The 20,414-nt window shown below is 43.3% G+C and overlaps 1 protein-coding gene across 2 annotated transcripts; it reads left to right on the top strand.

The window, feature by feature from the left end:
* The first annotated feature begins 782 nt into the window (after nt 1-782).
* ARHGDIB (Rho GDP dissociation inhibitor beta) lies at nt 783-19,972 on the top strand. Of its 2 annotated transcripts, none has more exons than XM_006044865.4 (6): nt 783-935; nt 11,702-11,885; nt 12,715-12,798; nt 14,741-14,817; nt 16,373-16,436; nt 19,308-19,972. In XM_006044865.4, the coding sequence occupies exons 2-6, from the start codon at nt 11,708-11,710 to the stop codon at nt 19,505-19,507; spliced, it is 603 nt and encodes a 200-aa protein (XP_006044927.1). In that variant the 5' UTR covers nt 783-935; nt 11,702-11,707; the 3' UTR covers nt 19,508-19,972. The 2 variants fall into 2 exon arrangements, with proteins under 2 accessions (XP_006044927.1, XP_006044926.3); XM_006044864.4 differs by lacking the exon at nt 783-935 and adding an exon at nt 991-1,329.
* The last annotated feature ends 442 nt before the right edge of the window (nt 19,973-20,414 follow it).

Genomic DNA, 20,414 nt, shown 5'->3' with positions numbered 1-20,414 from the left:
AACCATTTATTATTGGCAGCAGTTGTGGAGATGTCTAATGAAAATGTGGTTTGGGTGCTTTAAAAACTTCCCTCAAATGATTTAAATATGGCCTCTGTAACTTGTTCCCATTCAAATTACTTCACAAGCCATTTCCTCAAATAAGGTACAAAGTCAGTTTTAGCACTTGTTAAATTATAACAAGTTCTGACTTAGAAGACTATGAATTAATGAAGTTTTATTTTGCTATCTGCAATCCTTAGGTTTAATCAAAACAAGGCTTTGACTTTTTAGAAGAAAAATTAGTGAAAACTACAATACATAACATGTGATGATTTGTGCTGGCATACAAGCCACATCTTGAAATTCTGACCAACAAAACTCTAAAAACCAATTTGAGGACCAATGTTAAGATTTAGGGCTAAATACGTGTAGTTAAAATTCATAATTTCTTAGCACCCCTTAGCAGTATTCACTGCCAGCAAACTTGCAACATATCTGGCTGATAAGGGAGCTGGCAGAGACCCCAAAGGAACAGAAGGTAGTCATACAAAGTAAGGCCTATGCGAATTTTCTGCTACTGGTTTTAGACAACTTGCCTCAGAAGTGTATGCACTGAAATGGCTTGATTTTTAGGTGCAGCCACACAATTATTCACAGCACTCACAATGATAGGCTGCAGACCCTTGTCTGAATCCTCAGGCAGCTGTGTGTTCACCTGGGTGGTCATGCTCTAGCCTGCACTATGAATCGTCAAGAGTGCTGCTCAGAGTTGGCTGATCAAGAGATACGCAGCCTGAAGGAACAGGATTTGAGACAGCCCAGGGTTTCCTCTTTGAGTAGGTTTAAAACATTTTTTTTTTTTCTCACAACTTCCTTCCTGTTCTAACTGCCAGTACTCAGAAGTCAGGCTTGAGAGACAGAGGCACCCAGGACGGAGACGTGGACCACTGACAGTAAGTTGAGATCCCTTCGGGGTGGGGAAGGCTGCAGGTGAGCACAGACAAATGCAAGAAATTTCTAAACCTGGCTACCGCCTGTACAGTTTATTTATTTTAAGAGGGGTTGTTCCTCTTTAAAATAAACCATGATAAGAAAGTTATTAAGGAGGCTGCAGAGAAGGGGAAGTCCGGGCAGGGAATGGTAACAGTGACTCAGGGGAGGCTGGTCTATGAGGGAGGGCGTGCACGCCTGCCCAGGAGCCCCATCCTTCATGTCCTGGAGAAGGATTCCAAGGGCACCCGCCAGCAGTGCCTGGCCGGGTTCCTACAAGGTCGAAGCCGGCATCTGGCCAAGCTCAGAAGCAAAAAGACTGTAGAACCAAGCTGTTACGAACCAAGCTGGTGCATGGTAAGTTGGTTGGTGCTGGGGTGGAGATGTGTGGTTTCCTGTTTTTAAGCAGACTTAAAGAGATGGGTTGAAAAGAAAAAAAAAAAAAAAAAAAAAACAACATGAAACTGTTCTCCACGGGAAGAATTTTCTGGGCACATAAAGGAAATATATAATGAAAGCCTCCCCTGGGGTCCAGTGAGATTTAACAATCCAGTGGGGAGCATAGCAGAACGCATGGCTATTGATTCATCATCAGTCTACCGAGATGGCATTTTTACCACTAGCAAAAGCCAGTGAGGTGGGCAGAAAGAGAACTGCTGCTGTTGCCAAGACCAGCTCTTTACATCTGAGAGGGCTAAAAGGAAACCCAGAAGACACCCAACAATTTATTGAGAAATGCACGCTTGGTTGCTCTTTGCTTGCATGCTCTATCTGACTCTTTGAGATCCCATGGACTGTAGCCTGACAGGCTTCTCCCTCCAGGGGTTTTTCAGGCAAGAATACTGGAATGGGTTGCCATTTCTTCCTCCAGGGGATCTTCCCAACCCAGACTGAACCCTGCGTCTTCTGTCTCCTTCATTGCGTGTGGATTCTTTACCTGCTGAGCCATCAGGGAAGCCCCTTATTAAGAGATGCATTCTAGTAAAATTCAAGTAGGCTCAGCTAGGACACCCAGTCAGTGGGCCTTCCAAATGTTGGGGTCTGGTTTTGGCAGTCATGAGAAGTGCTTTAGGTGTGACCTGAAATACTTTCTTCTCTTTTAAAGGATGTTCCAGGTAGCACATGTTACAAACATGGTCTGTACTTCAACTCTGGTGTTTTGTTTAGTTGCTAAGTCCTATCAGGCTCTTTTTGTGACCCCAGAGCACACCGGGCTCCTCTGTCCCTGGCATTTTTCAGGCAAGCATACGGGAGTGGGTTAAACTCTGGACCTAGGGTAATTTGTGGTATAAGTCTGATAAACACTGAGGTGTTCTGTTCAAGGTAGGGGAAGGTAGATGCCCTGACTTGGAGGTCCCATGGTTGTATCTTCATGGAGAGACCAAGAAACACTGGATTCAGAGTTAGCATATTGGATGCTCAAGCAAGGGAAGTCAAGAGGTCTGTGCTGGCGCCCAGGAAGTTCAGTCATAGGCAGTTGCCATTTATTTTCGCCATTGCTTGATTTCATTACATTTATAAAAAAAGGCCCCTCCCATATCTGGATATGACACAAGCACAGTAAGATTGTTTTATTCTTTCCTGATATGTGTGCAATTCTGAAATAAAAGTTCATTCACCACCCATACTACACAGATACAGCCTGTGAGGAATAACCAGGTTATAGCTGAACAAAGGCCAACAACCTCCAGGCACTGGACTATGTTCCTCTCTTATTTGGGAGAGCATGAGCTTGTCCCTCAGGCAGTATGCTCTGAGCAATGAGGTTTTGTTCTCAGCGGAAGCTCAGAATAGCTAAGTCAGTCTGATGGGAACATGAGGGGGCCTTGTCCAATTCACGGGAGCACAATAGAGTCCAACTTCAGCAGGCCGATAGACACCCTGAGGAGTGGGGGTGGGGGGCAGTAAAAGTTAAGAAGATAAAGAGAACCAGCTTATATGGAGGGCCTTCTGTGTGTCAGATCTGGTGTGAGAAACGTATAAAACTGAATCCCATGAGGACGTTGAGAGGACAAGAAGGCTCAGAAGTATGCAATGACTTGACTGAAGTCACACACTGATGCAAAAAACAATCAGTAGCTATGCTGCCTCGGAAGGACATTTTAGGAAATGCCCCATGGCAGAAATGTTCTTTAAGCCCCCATTCTGAACACCCTTGTTCTAGATCAGTATTATTGTCACCCCAGATCTAGTGTTAGAGTCCATACTGGCTCCCCCCACAGATAGGTCTCATGTTCTTTTTGAAACTTCAATATTTATCCACTTAATAAAAGAATTACTGAGTCCCTCCCTACTGGTTTCCACATTCTGGTCCCACTTGGGTTTTCTTAGAAGAGTTAATATTCACCATGTGTGCTTATAAAAATTGTCTTTGGAAAAGTGTCAGTTGCTCAGTTGTGTCTGACTCCTTGTGACCCCATGGACTGTAGCCTGCCAGGCTCCTCTGTCCGTGGGATTCTCCAGGCAAGAATACTAGAGTGGGTTGCCCTTACCTTCTCCAGGCGATCTTCCTAACCCAGGGATGAAATCCTGGTCTCCTCTATTGCAGGTGGATTCTTTACCGTCTGAGCCATAATTTTTCATGTTTAATATAAAACCTCTGTGAGTGGACTGAGTAATTGCAGTGTAGTCTTTTGCCCAATAATGGCTGCCTTTATGCAATTTTCTTTGCAGATTATTTTAAATGAATATTCATGAGAGCACCTAGCACTGTGACTTTACATAGTAGACACTCAGAAAAGCTGAATGCATCCACTGAGTTCGCTCTCCTTTTGCATATGAATCTAGGTGTCCACGGGGCATTGGTTCTAGGACCACACCCGTCCTCCTTGATACCAAAATCCATGGATGCTGCAAGTCCCGTGCTCTTGGTATCAAGAGAGGACCAACCGTACTATGAATGCCCAGGGAGGAATAACGTATTATATCTTGGGAAATAATTACTTCAAGGGAATCACTAAAGAATTCTGCTTCTAAGAATCTGTACCCTGCTCTGGCTTGATCTTATGCATGTAAGAGGACACTGTCCTCTCAGGCACTGGGTTGGTTGCTGTCTTCGGGCTCTGCAGTGGCAGTTGCTTTTGGTGGGGTGGAGGCAGTAGAGAGCAGCTCCTAATTGGAAGCATCAATTTCTCCGGGTCATTAGGGAATAGTGACACACCAGAAAGGAACTTAGAACCGAGACAGCGTGCTGTGTCCTGAGGGTTAAAGTTAGATTTCCCAATGAAGCCAAATCACCAGGCAGCAGAGCAGACCCAAATCCTCCTCAACTGGCTCCGAAACGTCTGTGGTCCTTCAGAGACGGTCCAGCTCACCATGACCTGCTGTAGACCAACGACCTCCAGTATGGGGAAAGTGAGCATATCCTAGACATCAGGAAGTAAAGATGACCGGGTGACATAGAATGCTGAGGCTCACATAGGTACTTCTCTGCTGGAAACCCCCTACTTCTGGCACTTCCCCATTTCTTTCTATCCCTCCCTCAACTCTAACTCTTCTGTCTAATCCTCCTGGCCGGTGCATCAGGTTGTGTGATTAGGCAATTTCGGGGCTTGAGTTAAGTCTCCACTGCCCTTTCCTCCAGAGCCAAAGGAAAATCTCTCTATTTGCTGTGCCTGTGTCTCCTATCATTTCCCATCAGTCCCAGAATGACCTCTGGCTTCACTTAGGAAAAGGAGCAATAAATAGAATCTAAAATTAAATTGCTCTTTAAAGAACTAGAATAGTGACGATTGCATTTTACAGGCTGATTCAGTTCCTAAACAATCCTGGCAGTTCCCAGAACCTCTTGTCTCTTCCATGCTCCTCAAAGAAACCAAATCTATTTTTAAGGAGGAAGGAGAGGACTTTGTCAACATGGCAGAGCCCAAAGAAAGCCTTGGTGTCTGGCAGTCAGGTACCTCGCTGAAGCTGAAACCAGCAAACACGGAGTATCATGAAAAAGGGAGGAGAAGAAGGGAACAGAGGGTAATTGAACATCTACCGTTGGCCAGAATAGTCCTAGAACTTTTCACGTCTTCTCTAACTCTTCAACTCCATCAGAAAAGCTTATGATTCCCACTTTACTGGTAAAAAAAAAAAAAACTCAGGCTCAGTGAGGCTAATAACACCCTTACATCCTGGAACATCAGTCATGGACACACATTTTGAATCTCTAGTCTATCTGACTCAGTGCTCAAGTCCCAAGAGACACAACAAAGGGTCATTGCTTTATGAATTAACCAGGTGGTTTGTTTCGTCTAAATTCAAGAGTTTTACCTTGTCTTTGTCTTCCACTTATTCAGAACTGCATTATGAACCAGAAGAGTGTGCTGCATCCTGAGACTGGTAAATTCTTAGGTGTATGTCACTTCTGGTGTCTTGGAAATTTCACTGAATTTTTAAGCAAAAACACTGATTTGTGCTGCTATACCTGTGCCATGAATACCCACCCTAATTTAATTTGGCATTTTAATTGAGCCTGAGAGGATTAAGTTCCTGCCTCAGCCCATCTAATGCTTGACCCTGTTTCGCTGAGCAGTAAACATGGGTGTGTGAGGGTTCGCTGTGAAAATTCACCTGTATAGGCATCTGTGAAGCAGGAAATAAAGATAACTAGAGAGGTGAGCACATGAAAACAGAAAAGAAAAGTGTATATGCTTTGGGACCTTATTAAATATGTAATTAATAATTCCCCATTTCACTTTAGGGCTTCCCAGGTGTCTCAGAGGTTAAAGTGTCTGCCCGCAATGCGGGAGACCTGGGTTCAATGCCTGGGTCGGGAAGATACCCTGGAGAAGGAAATGGCAACCCACTCCAGTATTCTTGCCTGGAGAATCCCATGGACGGAGGAGCCTGGTGGGCTACAGTCCACGGGGTTGCAAAGAGTTGGACACGACTGAGCGACTTCACTTTCACTTTCATTTCACTTTTACTGTGTAAAAAACTGTAATCAAACACAGCATGAAAACAAGCGACACAGCCCTGCTCTTTGTGGAACAGGGTATAAGCCCCAGAGGGAGGTGAGCACAGCCCAATCTAGAATGTTCTATGCTGATGATCTGGGTTCTCCCCAGCCTCACATCCACTTCCTCTTCCCTTTCTTGGTTTACAACCTTGTTTAAATTAAGGACAGCATTAGAATCATTGAATTATGAAGGAGCCTCAGAGATCTTTCAAGGCATCCGTTTCACTCTGCAGAGGCCAAAACTGGAGCAGAGGTTTAGCAGCTTGCGCAAGGGGACATGGGGTACAGTTGCACCGAAATTCTCTTTAGATGACACTTCCCTGACTTGCTAAAGCTGCCCTGCAGAGTTTTGCAAGGCAGCACTCACCTCTGCCTGTGCAGCATCCCCCATGGAGATTCGCAAGATAACCAATGAGCTTTCTAATTTCATTATTACTTCTTAATAAAGACAGCTGGAGTGACAGAGCTTAGAGCCTGCTGTCAGAAACCTCCCCCCGGGCTCATATTCATGCTGTCACTTACACAGCATGCTTTCTCGGGCAAGTTATTTACTTCAAGTTTGGTTCCCTAATCCGTAGAAGGGATGATGATAACAGCCATCCTTAAGCCTGTGGTGAGGACTAAGTGAGATAATCCTCGGGACAGGGTTTAGCGCTATGTGTGATAGCTGGTAGAATTATTGTTATCAATAACAAAACCAGATGTTCTTCACAGACTTACAGAATGAATTTATGGTTTTGGGGTTGGTGGGTAGTGGGGGGAAGGAATAATTAGGGAGTTTGGGATGGGCATGTACACACTGCTATTCCTAAAATGGATAACCAACAAACACCTACTGTACAGCACAGGGAACTCTACTCAATGTTATGTGGCAGCCTGGATGGGAGAGGAGTTTGGGGTGGAATGGATACATGTGTATGTATGACTGAGTCCCTTCACTGTTCACCTGAAACCTTCACAATGTTGTTAATTGGCTATACTCCAACATACACACACAAGCTGTTCGTTAGATGATGCAATTGGAGAGCAAACTGGCATTTCCCTAAAATTCCTACAAAATGGAAGGATAAAAAGAGAAAAATGAGGGAGTTCCCCAGTGGTCCAGTAGCTAGAACTCTGTGGTTTCACTGCCATGGCCAGGGTTAAATTCCTGGTCAGGAAACTAAGATCCTGCAAGGCACATGGTGCAGCCAAAAAACAAACAAACAAACAACAAGAAAAACAAACAAAACACACACACACACAACACAAACAAAAAAGTTTTAAACTATTTTTAAAAGGAGAAAAATGATACTTGTAGTTCACTATACATACACAGCTTGGGAAACTGTTGTCAAGATATATTAACCAGTTGGGGCCTTGGGAGAATCTGAAATTTCCCGGAAATGAATTGTAAAATTGAAAATGCAGACTCTTTGGGGAATTCACATAAATAAACAATATGAAATAATAAAACAGAGGCAGATAGCCTTTTATGCAGGTGAAATTTTATACAGGTGAAATAAGGTAACTGAAGGACAAGTGAGCTGACACCTGGCTACAGGTAGCAACCTTAGAAAAGGAAGCACCTAGAGATGGTCTCCCCTAACCCGTCACCTCCCAAGATGAGGAAAGGAAGATCACAGTGGTTGGAACATGTGCTCACAGGGTCATAGCTAGTTAGTGGCAAAGCCAGAATGAAAACTCATGCATGATGAGGCCTAGTTCATTGAGGGGATAATTATCCAAAATCAAGTACATTGACCCAGAACTCTTCCCAAACCACAGCTCTTCTGCTGGACTATGGTCATGTTCCCTGAGATCCAGACGTTACTCAGTATCTCCTCCTGCCTCTGCAGGTCCAGGGTTTCAGGTTCACAGACATGATCCTTGGCTTGAGGCTGAGTTGTGTCGTTGGTCTGGCCAGGCTTCGGAGAGAAGCAAAAAGTGAAAAAGAAAGTGAAGTCGCTTAGTTGTGTCCAACTCTTGGCGACCCCATGGAATGTCTGTCCACGCTCCTCTGTCCATGGGATTTTCCAGCCAAGAGTACTGGGATGGGTTGCTGTTTCCTTCTCCAGAGGGTTTTCCCAATCCAGGGATCAAACCTGGGTCTCCCGCATTGTAGGCAGACGCGTTACCATCTGAGCCACCAGGGAAGTCCATGCTTAACACTCAATGCTTTGCTTCACTGTTTCCAAAAGTTATAGTTTCAAGGTCATGTTCTTAATCATGGACTCCAGTAGAGTCTATGAAGGACTTCAGGGCTCCACGAATCCCTGTGCTGCTTGCACAATTTCATGGGCTTTTGCTTTTCTCCTTTTATAAAGACCATGACTCTTACTAGATTTTTAAAGAGACTTGCAATCTCCAGAAAGATTAAGAACCACCAATCAAACCAGCTGGGCATTTTTGGTATGGCTAGATTGCTCATCCCCCAACTTTTTCCACTTTGGAGAATAACTTAGACATCAGTATGTGCTAAAGAACAGTGTCTTGTAAATGCTAGATGCTCTTCAAATATTTGTGACCTTCATTTTGCTTTCAGAAGGGCTTTCCCTAAGAAGTGCTTTGCAGTCCTTTCTTTGTCATTTTATGACATTTTCATCTTTTTTTCTTTTTTCTAATCAGCCTCTCAGAGTGAACTGATTTGGAGTCATCTGACTTCATATCTCTATTTCTTATGCTATATAATTAGACCAAATTATTTTCATGTGGTCCCAAATTTCCTCCTCTTGACTGCCACAATTTCATATCATAATCCCACATTATTCTCTGTTCTTCAATGTCTTTAAATAAATGTGTGGCTCATTTTCATTGAGCAATTATTATATCTGTTTGCAGTGGATCAAGGAAATTTAAAAGTGACATGTCTCTGATTTACCAATTAAAAAATCAAGATCTAGATGACAGATAAATTATGTTGCCAAGTATGACACTATTAAAAGTTAGAAAATACTGTCCTAGATCAGATCTTTCTCTCTCTCTGTCTCTGTTTCCCTCTCCTTTCAAAATTGAGATTTGAGGGTACAGAATTACAATTCCCTGTGTGTGTGCTCAGTCACTCAGTCATGTCCGACTCTTTACAACCCCATGGACTATAGCCTGCCAGGCTCCTCTGTCCATGGAATTTTTCTAGGCAGGAATACTAGAGTGGGTTGTCATTTCCCTACAGATTATTAAAATCACCTTGAGCTAATTAGTGCCTGGATGTGATGTCATCCTCTCATAGTCAAACTTCAAGCACATGACTTGTGAGAACCAAGTAATACATTCCAGAAAGGCCTCTCTACAGTGCTGAGATGTCCTCATATGGTGATAGCTTTGCTGATGCTCTGTCTGCAGTTTTTTTATGTGACCTCTACCCTGGGTATTTGGTCAGGCTCCTGGTGTCACCAGAGGAGAACCTGTCTCATCTAATTAGTCTCATCTGCGTTGTTCTTTATCTGTGGCTTAATGGTTGTCCTTAAACTACCCACAGCCTACAACCTCCACCAACTACATCCTTCATCGTTTTTCCAGCCAGTTTATTCACTTTCCCTGAGTGTTGTTTGGAATAGGACTTGAATTAGTCACTCTGTTTATTGTGCTGTTCTCTAGAGGCTCAGCTCTGAGTGGTTCTGGTTCTTCGGCAGAAGCGAGAGTTGCCATAGCAACAGGCCTACAAGCTTCCTTCCTGCCCAGGAAGTGGACCCAGGCAATGCAACACTGTTTGCAGAGTTGATCAAGGCTCATAGTGTTCAGCTTGTTGTTTTTCTGGAAGAGGATAGATGAGCCAAGAGATATCATTTCTTTTCCTTTCCTTTTTTTTCTCCCTGTTAAAATTGCTTTTGTTTAGCTTCACTTCCAAATTATTTTTCTTCCCATTGCCAATAATAGCAACATTAAATTTGAAACCACAACTGATTTTGGCCACAGATAGCTTCACTCTCAGAGGAACCTTATAGAACTTGGCAGGGTCACTCAAGAGGAGATGTGATAGGTATTGTCTTAGAGTTCTACCACTTCGGAACAGTAAAGCCTTTACCCAAAGCAGGGAAGAGAGTTACCCTGGGAGCAGAATGAAAGGAAACCAGGAAATTATCTCCTTGTCTAAATATCTCCCTTGTTTCCCCCAAATAGCTCCATTTCTGCCAACCCCAGGCCTGAAATTCTTCCTAGAGATTCCTTCCTCTTTATTAGGACAGGGCATCTCATTGAGATACATGAACTTGGGCAATTCTCTTAAGCTCTGGGTTTCAAGTTTCTCAGTGATAAAACGAGGGGAAGGGAATGGCTACCCACTCCGGTATTAGGTGTGAAGAATTCCATGGACAGAGGAGCCTGGTGGGCTATAGTCCATGGGGTCACAAAGAATTGGACACGACTGAGTGACTAGCAAGTTTTTGGACTATGTCACCTTCAAGGTTCATTTCAACTCTGAAAAGCTCTGACTATACCTGCTTTAAGAAAAATAATTTTAAAATTTACAATCAGTCATTAACACTTAAGTGTAAATAATTGTATTAGATCTTCCCTTGATGTTTTAACACAAAACAAGTAAATGTAGATGATGAAGGAAGAAAACAGGGTATGCCCAGGTGAGGTCTTAGAGCATAAGGTCACAGGAGATCTGGAGAAGGGAAGGAGGTACTAAAGGAGAAGTGGAGATGGACAGAAGGGTACTAAAGAGACAGTTGCAATTTGTCCAGAAGTTGGAGTCCTTTATTATTTTGTGTTATTTCAAAAGAACAGAAGCTCATTAGATATAGAACCTATTAACCCAATCAATGAGCACTTATAAAATGACAAGTATTCAAGTGTTTCGGGAGATTCAAGAGACTTTTTGGTGGTCCAGTGTCTAAGACTCTGCGCTCCCAATGCAGGGGCCTTGAGTTTGATCCCTGATTGGGGAACTAGATCCCATATAATGCAGTTAAGACCCAGGGCAGCCAAATAAATTTTTAAAGTGAGAGAGAAACAAAACCCACTAGCTGGCCTCGGGGAATTATTAACAATGTTGGGAGATGGGGGAGGACACTCAGGCAGATATCACAGGGGCCTAAAACTTCTCATGACTGGCTTTTGAGCTCTTGCAGGAGTTCAGGGAAAGATGCAATGAATGGGGAAAAACTAACTTGCTTTACCAAGTACTTGACACCATTATGACTGGGATTGTATTGATACATGCTGAGCACTTTGACACCTGCAAGACTGGCTGGATTTGTAGGACTATGATCATTTCTATAACTCTCTGAACTGGGGCTGTTCGCTCATTATTCAGGACAGCTTGTACTATGTTGCTTCACTTGTTTTATAGAATTCACAAGTGAGTTACTTACTGTCAGTTTCATTGAATGAATAGGAGAGATTCATCACAATATGAAAACATTCAAACATGTCAAAGGAAAACCTAGAATGTGTTATATTCTTATTTTGTGAAATAGAATGAGGCTGAATCAGAGGGAAATCTCCTGTAAAATCATTGACAATTACAGAAGTTTATTAGGGCAAAAATAGCACTAAGAGTGGGCTTCCCTGATGATTCAGTGGTAAAGAATCCACCTGTCAGTGCAGGAGATGTGGGTTCAATCCCTGGGCCGGGAAGATCCCCTGGAGAAGGAAATGACAACCCACTCCAGTATTCTTGTCTGAGAAATCCCATGGACAGAGGAGCCTGGCAGGCTATAGTCCATGGGATCGCAAAGAGTGGGACAGGACTTAGTGACTAAACAACGACAAGACTAAGAGCAGCCCCTCAAGCATAGCTCATATCCACAGACTTTTGGCCAATAGATCATCACTGTCTCTCTTTCTGTCTCCCTCTAGATCAAAATGACTGAAAAGGCCCCAGAACCACACGTGGAGGAGGATGACGATGAGCTGGATGGCAAGCTCAACTACAAGCCCCCCCCACAGAAGTCCCTGAAGGAGCTGCAGGAGATGGACAAAGATGATGAAAGTCTAACTAAGTACAAGAAAACGCTCCTGGGGGATGGTCCTGTGGTAGCAGGTATGTGTATGTGAGGAGACAGAGTGGGGCTGGTCGAGGGGCATAGAAAAGGCAGACATTTGAGCTACTCAAGAGCAGGTGCAAAGGAGAGGGTACCAAGTGCTTCTAAGCTTAAGGGAGTGAGCTGCAGTCTCCATGTGCCAAACCAAGTTATAGATGGATAATTAAGTTTTCTTTGGAGATAAGGGGTACGTTGCCTTGAAATAGGCAAAAATAACACATAGGACAGGTTTAGGAGTTTCAGACTATAACTCGGAATTGGATTCTCTCCATGGTCTCTCACATTCTCTCTTTCTCCTTCTCATTCCTTACCTAACATCCATCATTTCCAATACACAATGGCAGAGTCAGACATGGCCCAAAGATATGGATGCACCCTGCCCAACCAGCAGAGTACTTTACTCCTAGCCACTCGGGAAATGTTTGCTATTGATGAATAAGGTGGGCCTACAAGTACCCAGGTTCGATCCCTGGGTTGGGAAGATCCCCGGGAGAAGGAAATGGCAACCCCCCTCCAGTATCCTTGCCTGGAAAATCTCATGGACAGAGGAGCCTGGTGGGCTCTAGTCCATGGGGTCGCAAAGAGTTGGGCACGACTGAGCGACTAACACACTTACAAGTACCTGAAGCAGAAATAGCTTCACAGGAAGGTCCAAGGTCACTAAGACCAAGCCTGGTGAATCTGCCACTTCCATCTTTATTTCTCCTCTAGAGACAGAGATCCATTTTTCTTTTTCATCTTCTCTCTTTCCTACTTGAAATGGATACACACACACACTGTATGTATATACCTCTTCTCTGTGCTCACAGTGCCTTATAATTTCTGCAGACCCAACAGCCCCCAATGTCACTGTCACCCGCCTGACCCTTGTTTGTGAAAGTGCCCCAGGACCAATCACCATGGACCTCACTGGTAAGTGGTCACAGCTCTTCTGTTTGGTGGGGCCTCATGTCATCATGAGGACAAGGGCATGGTTTTTGTCCCTTGTCCCAGCCAAAAAAAAAAAAAAACCTAGTAAGGTAAACAGCTTCCCAGGTGGCACAGTGGTCAAGAATCCACCTGCCAATGCAGGAGACACAGGAGACTTGGGTTTGATCTTTGGGTTGGGAAGATCCCCTGGAGAAGGAAATGGCAACCCACTCCAGTATTCTTGCCTGGGAAATCCCATGGACAGAGGAGCCTGGCAGGCTACAGTCCATGGAATCACAAGGAGTCAGATATAACTGAGTGCACACACACACACACACAAACACACACACATACAATATAAAGATCAGAGAAAATATTGATCCTGTGTCAGCTATAGAACTCACCTGAAGGCAAGAAATCTAAGACCTCTTGATTAATGCTAGGAAGTCCATTGTGAAATATGCAGGATTTTTTTAGCTTAAAACTCTGATTCTTTGAAAGAAGCAACTTCCCTCACTAAAGATGTACAACTTAACATGTTATTTTCTTTCACTTTATTGCTGCCAAGGTCAAGTCCTTTCCTGAGACTTAGGTCTGGAGGACATGATGAGACACTGGAAAGGTGGCTGATTTGGGGGAAAGTAGGCCACTGGGAGAAATAAGGAAAGGGCCACCAAGCCAGGGGTTGGGAACATCAAAGGCAGGTCTTTAGTGAAAAAAAATATATATATATATTATTATTACCAGATTCATAAAATAGACTCATGAGACAGAACAGAGCATGCCTCTAGAACAGCAAGCTTAGGAGCAAGGTAGTTCCCCTCTCATAAGACAACCACTCTTTACCTTATATGGGCTTTTTGTCAGAGGGAGGAAATTGGAGGCTGAAAAGACACACTTCCTGTTCAACTGAAATCATTAGAGCAGAGTCCCACATTCAACTACCCCCACGTTCTAGCATCTCTCAGAAAGAAATTCTCTCTCTCTCTCACCGGGCCTCAGACCTCTTCCTGTGAGAAATTGTGTAAAGTTAACAGGTACAACCGTCATTTTGCAAGATAAGGTCTGAAGTAGTACTAAGGAAACCTGCTCTGTTCGGAAAGGCTCAATGATCGATCCTGCAGGGAAAACGTGGTCCCTGTCCCTTTTTCCCAGCAACAAGAAAAGCTTGGTTTTCTATCAGCAAAAAAAAAGCCACTGAAGTGAATCCTAGATGTATACAGAGGAGGCTGGTGCCAGCTATATGCATGAAGCATCTGCACAAAACTGTGCAAAACACACACACACACACACACACAGTCACCCCAATTGTCAAATTATACAGGATCACTTTGGGAAAGGAACAAAGACCACCTCTCTAACCAAGGTACAGGAATTAGGGGGCAGATCCCAGTTTTATGGAGCCTGAAGCCTTTAGAACTTAAGTGATAAGTTTTCTTTTCCTTAAGAAAAAAAAAGTATGAAATTGCAAATGCAAAAGCAAAATTAAGTACAAAAGTCTATTTTTTTAATTTTTAAATTTTACATATTTTTTAGAATGATAAAAAGGACCCAAACAAGCACATTTTCTAAAGCTTAGAAAACACAACACACATTAACAAATCTACAAAAACAAAGAGCTGGCATTCTTACATAATATTTTTCTCCTATATATTTGAGGACTGGGGGCAGAGTCTTTAAGCATAAAGTCTTGCGTATTCTTAAGGCTGTAGTCAAACTTGGAGGGAAAGCTCTATCATGTTTCTTTCATATCGGCTATAAGATTTCAGGAATTCCAAATGTGTGTTTGTGCAGCGACTAATCTCAAACATTGTTTGACCTGAGGACCGTAGGGACTGTGTTGCTCTGAGGAGTCCAGAAAATGGCTCAGGAGCTTTGACTTCATTCATCTCCTTGTGAATGTCCTTTCAGTGAGAATTAACTCTTATAAAATTCACTTCTACAGGGGATCTGGAAGCCCTTAAAAAAGAAACCTTTGTCCTAAAGGAAGGTGTTGAATATAGAGTCAAAATTAACTTCAAAGTAAGTATCTGGCCCTGTATGTTTGTATAAAGTTTAAATTCTTCCTGTAATCAGAAGAAGAAAAAAAATCAAATTTATTACATTATCACATTGGCATATGTTTGTTAATTTCTATTTCTCCCTAAATCTGGGCTCTCGGTTTTAGTTCCCAAAGCTTCTTCCTCATGGGGTGGAAGACAATCGGGAAGGGTGGGCAGGCAGAGGCAGGGAATAACAAGGAATATTCACACTTTTCTTTTGTTCATCTCAACCATGTTTATATTAAATGGACGATCTGTGGAGCAGTAGAAAAACAGGAGTCTTTCTTTTTTGAAGTCCTTATTACCACTCCACCACCATTTCCGTCTTTTTTTGGTCTTTTACCCACCAGACCACATCTTCTACTATGCCCAGGAGACCAGCTTAAAGGCTTCTAGAAGGATGTGGGTTTTTTCCCTATATCTATGAGTCACATGCAGAAGTTAGAAGAATTAGAAAGCGGGTTTCATTTTATCACACTTTCTTCAATGAAGCTGTTTTCCTTCTGTCTGCTTTCAATAGCTTTATGCTACAGGTTTTGCTGACTGACTGTTCCAAACCTAAGCAAGAAGTATTCATGGCTATACTACCCCATTGCCAACAAAACAAAATGTATCACTGAGATACTGCTCTAATTGTTCTGTCCAAAATAAAAACAGAGCCCTGGTTATTGTCAAGGAGAAACAATACTCTTTCATTCTTACATGGGTGAACAATTAACCAAGCCATCCAGCTAATGGTGTTGTGCCCACTTTAATTTGCTTGTATAAACATGACCATGGTATAAAATTAACAGACCGGTTCAGCTCTAGATAGAATGAATCATGGAAAAATAAAGTGATCAAGCTGTCTATATTTTCATTCCACTTTAGTAAATTTTCTCTGAAAGGCTTGGGAAAGTGGCAAGATTCCAGACAACATCTGAGAACGACAGCCATCCAAACTATATGCCAGAGGCAAATGGATTTCACCCATTATTTTCATCCGAGGGGGGTGTTTTCCCGTGACTCATCTCATCTCTAGACTCCAATCACAGTTATGTTACAAGCAAAATCATCTTCTAGGTCCAACCTTCCATTACAACTTTTACCCCTGTTTGTTCTTCATATGTTTGGTGGATCATTTCTGAGATTAGGATTTTCAGATATTTACATAATAATTAGTTTCCATTAATGCCTTTGTAACCTAAAAACAAGAAAGGCCTTATGGACAGTCTTCAGGGAGAAGGAGCTCAAGACCCTTCTCTGGGCCATGGAGGAAGGAGAGTAATGTAGACTATTGAGACTGTTTTAATTAACCATCCCCTCCCCCACACCAAAAATCATAGTATTCAACAATTGGAACCAGCTTCGGTAACATTGAGTCTTGTGACTTCCTCTCTTTAATCTCTGCTTCATCGCCAGGCTAAATGATGGTAGTAACTTATTCTGAACTAAATCTTCAGTCCAAGCCTCAGCTAGGTCAGATCAGCATGAAGTATGAGGAAAAATTGAAGACCCTCTTTAATCTGAATCACTTGGCTCCTTCCCACCTACAGGTGAACAAGGATATTGTGTCAGGACTGAAGTATGTTCAACACACCTACCGGACGGGGGTGAAAGGTAAAGTACGCACACTTGCCACTGTACCAAACTCCGCTTCTCAGGGACACGTAAATGTCGGGTTATCAGCGATGTTTAGTCCTAAATTCACTGAAGAATCTGATGACAGCTGTGGACATTCACCCTTGGAGAGGCACACATATACTTATTTCCATGTTAACAGAAACCTAGTTAAGACTGGCTCAGCCACCAACGTTCAGCATTCTACTTCTGAAATCCAATTTTATTACTTATAAAGGGGAAGAATAAGAATTCGATCCCTGGCTCGGGAAGATCCTCCGGAGGAAGGCATGGCAACCGACTCCAATATTCTTGCCTGGAGAATCCCATGGACAGAGGAGCCTGGAGGGCTACAGTCCATAGGGTCGCGAAGAGTCGGACACGACCTAAGCAACATAGCACGCAAGCGAACACAACCAAGTTTGAATTCAAGTACATAAATGTACTCTTGAATTTTTTCAAAAAGCAGTTCACAAGTAAAAAACCTGCTGCTGCTGCTGCTGCTGCTGCTAAGTCGCTTCAGTCGTGTCCGACTCTGTGTGATCCCATAGACGGCAGCCCACCAGGCTCCCCCATCCCTGGGAGTCTCCAGGCAAGAACACTGGAGGGGATTGCCATTTCCTTCTCCAAAAAAAACCTGAGTGTCAGAGAAATCCGAGAGGAAAGACCTACCCAAATGGGAGGTGCTCGTAACATGTGATAGGCAGGTGGCAGGGGAGTGGGGAGCGGTGGGCTGAAGTGCTCAATTTCCTAGCCAAAGAATAGGGGGGAGAAAACAAAACAAAACCAAACCTCTTTCTAGAACTGAGAAAAGCGGCTCAGATGGTAAAGCGTCTGCCTACAATGCAGGAGACCCAGGTTCGATCCCTGTGTAGGAAGATCCTCTGGAGAAGGCAATGGCAACCCACTCCAGTACTCTTGCCTGGAAAATCCCATGGACCGAGGAGCCTGGTAGGCTACAGTCCATGGGGTTGCAAAGAGTCAGACAGGACTGAGCAACTTCACTTTCACTTTGTAACTGAAACAAATATCACATTACTTAATCTACAGTTTCCTTGACAAGCTGCACCTAAACGGTGCATGTTCAGTTGTGTTCTGTTAATGAGAGCAGAGAAAAATGAAAGGTAGAAGGCTGATAAAAGCACTTCCAACTTTTCGTTAACCTAATGGTGTGAAACAGCGTCCCCTAGAGGTGTAAAGCAGTAATGCATAGGTCAGTTCCACCAAATCCATCAATGAGGACTAAGGAAGACAAAGATCAATTAGCATGGAGTAAAGACCCACTTCGGAGAAGGCGATGGCACCCCACTCCAGTACTCTTGCCTGGAAAATCCCATGGAAGGAGGAGCCTGGTAGGCTGCAGTCCATGGGGTCACGAAGAGTCGGACACGACTGAGCGACTTCACTTTCACTTTTCACTTTCATGCGTTGGAGAAGGAAATGGCAACCCACTCCAGTGTTCTTGCCTGGAGAATCCCAGGGATGGGGGAGCCTGGTGGGCTGCCGTCTATGGGGTCGCACAGAGTTGGACACGACTGAAACGACTTAGCAGCAGCAAAGACCCACTTAATGACTCAAATCCCACAGAAGATAGTTAACCTGAAAGATCGTCCTTGCTCTTCCAATACTTAGTCTCACGAAAACATAGTTCAGTTTCCTATTTTCCTTTGGATGTAAAGACTCTGATGTACCACTTGGGCAAAAGGTTGTCAAGAATGTCTGCAGCTATTCCTCCAAACTTATTCAAAATAACAGCCAATTTAAACATCACCTGCCTGCCTGCCCACCTACCTTTACTTAAACTTTCTAGTCCTTATTATTCCTAATATATATCCCAGTTGCTCACCTTTTAATAACTCTGGTTGGCTATTTTTACCATCTGTTTCAGCTTACCACTATTTAAAAAAAAAACAACCCACAAATTATTGGTTTTCCCATTTCATCTTATTCCATCCATGATGTCTGTTCATTCTGATCACCAGCTGTTACCTTATCTCTTGAAACTATCCACAGAATGATAGTTTGTAGATAGAAGATCCTCAAGGTGTATTATATAGAAAAGAAACTGAATCCCCGAAACGTAGATGGTAGCAGGGCTGAGATCAGAACTCTGGTCTCAATTAGTTTCAAGGTTTTTTTAATTGAGATATAATTGGCATATAACACAGTGTTAGTTTTAGGTATACCACATAATGACCTGTACCTGTACATATTGTAAAATAATTACTGTGATTAGTCTAATTAACCCCCATCACCACACAGTTTCCATTTTTTTTCTTGTGATGAGAACTTTTAAGATCAACTCTCTCTGCAACTTTCAAATACACAACATAGTATTGTGAACTATGGTCACCACACTGTACTTTAGGGCTTCCCTGGCTCAGTTGGTAAAGAATCTGCCTGCAATACAGGACACCCACGTTCGATTCCTGGGTTGAGAAGATCCCCTGGACTTACTTATCTTGTAACTGGAAGTGTGTACCTTTGGAGTACCTGGAATTGTTTTTGTTTGTTTGTTTTTTATGATATAATCTGCTACATCTTCATAGAGTCTTGATCCCCATTGATTTAGGGCACTAATTCCTCAGCTTTCCTAAATCTCAGAGTTAAAGACACTGATTCTTGGGACTCCACGATAGTACTAACCATAGATTGAGAGTGGGTCAAAGTATATTACATTATGAAGAGATTCCAACTTTAAAAAATGTTTTTTAAGGAAAAAAAAAAGTTGCTCCAGGTAAATCTGATATTTAGCCAGGCTTGGAAACTATTACTCTTGGCTTTGATCACAGTGAGCTCTGCTCCAAATTGTCACATGCAGCGTTTCCATCTAACAGGCTCTCACCCTAATGAACTTTTCTTTCTTCCCAGTGGATAAAGCAACGTTCATGGTGGGCAGCTACGGGCCTCGGCCAGAGGAATATGAGTTTCTGACTCCAATTGAGGAGGCCCCCAAGGGCATGCTGGCCCGAGGCACTTACCACAACAAGTCCTTCTTCACCGACGACGATAAGCATGACCACCTCACCTGGGAGTGGAACCTGTCCATTAAGAAGGACTGGACAGAATGAGTGCCTTGGCCCTTCGCTCTGCCTATCTTTGCCACCCAGAAGAGCCCTTGGTCCCTCCTCCCTGATCACAGTTGGGCCCCTTCCCCAGCAGCCTCCACCCTCTTAGCACTGCACCTCTCCCACATGGAGTCTCCCAGTGATAGGTGAACAAGATGCTTAAAATTGGGCTTTCATCCTGCCCTCCTTCTGATCATGCCCAGATCTCCCAAGTTCTCTGTCCCATAGACAATCATTTAATATTCCTTCTTTTATTCCCATTTGAGCAACTGGAGATCAGAAAATGGGCAAACTAGCACAGTCCTGTCTCAGGTCCTTGTCTCTCCCTCCCACCCCTGGATTCTCCTGTGGTTACTGCTGGTTCAGTGAAGGTCGATCATCACGTTCCCTGCCAACTGGGGTTTTTCTTTTGTGGGAGACACTGTAAACAGCACAAGAGAACAAGAATAAAGCAGTTATAAGAGCTGACTGAGACCCTCCTTTCTCTGCATTTTCCCTTCAAGCAAATATGGTAATTGGAAGGTTCCCATTCATGCGTTTCCTCAGAAGAGGTGGGCAGAGCTCAGTACAGGAGGTTTTACATCACTGGGAGCAGTTTCACCCCCCTGTTTCAGTGCAAATGCTAGAAAAATCTCAATTTATTTATTTATTTTTTTAATAAGCGTAGTATTCTTCTTCTTCTTCTTTTTTTTAAAATTTGCTTTGCTGTGGCTTCCCTGGTGATTCAGATGTTACCATCTTTACAGAATCTGCCAGCGATGCAGGAGACCTGGGTTTGATCCCTGGTCAGGAAGATCCCCTGGAGAAGGGGATGGCAACCCACTCCAGTATTCTTCCCTGTAGAATTCCATGGACAGAGGAGCCTGGCAGACTACAGTCCAGGGGATGGCGAAGAGTCGGACACGACTTT

Source organism: Bubalus bubalis, chromosome 4 (assembly GCF_019923935.1).
Source record: "Bubalus bubalis isolate 160015118507 breed Murrah chromosome 4, NDDB_SH_1, whole genome shotgun sequence".
In the NCBI taxonomy this organism is placed as follows: Eukaryota; Metazoa; Chordata; class Mammalia; order Artiodactyla; family Bovidae; genus Bubalus; species Bubalus bubalis.
Note: the sequence above shows the minus strand (reverse complement) of the source record. Positions and strands in the feature narration are given on the sequence as shown.

What these genes read in the sequence shown, in the direction of transcription:
- ARHGDIB (XM_006044864.4), top strand. Translation starts at nt 1,120, where the DNA reads ATGGTAACAGTGACTCAGGGGAGGCTGGTCTATGAGGGAGGGCGTGCA. An exon ending in ACGAACCAAGCTGGTGCATG is followed by an intron (nt 1,330 to 11,701) that starts GTAAGTTGGTTG and finishes GTCTCCCTCTAG; the next exon opens with ATCAAAATGACTGAAAAGGC. An exon ending in AATCACCATGGACCTCACTG is followed by an intron (nt 12,799 to 14,740) that starts GTAAGTGGTCAC and finishes TCACTTCTACAG; the next exon opens with GGGATCTGGAAGCCCTTAAA.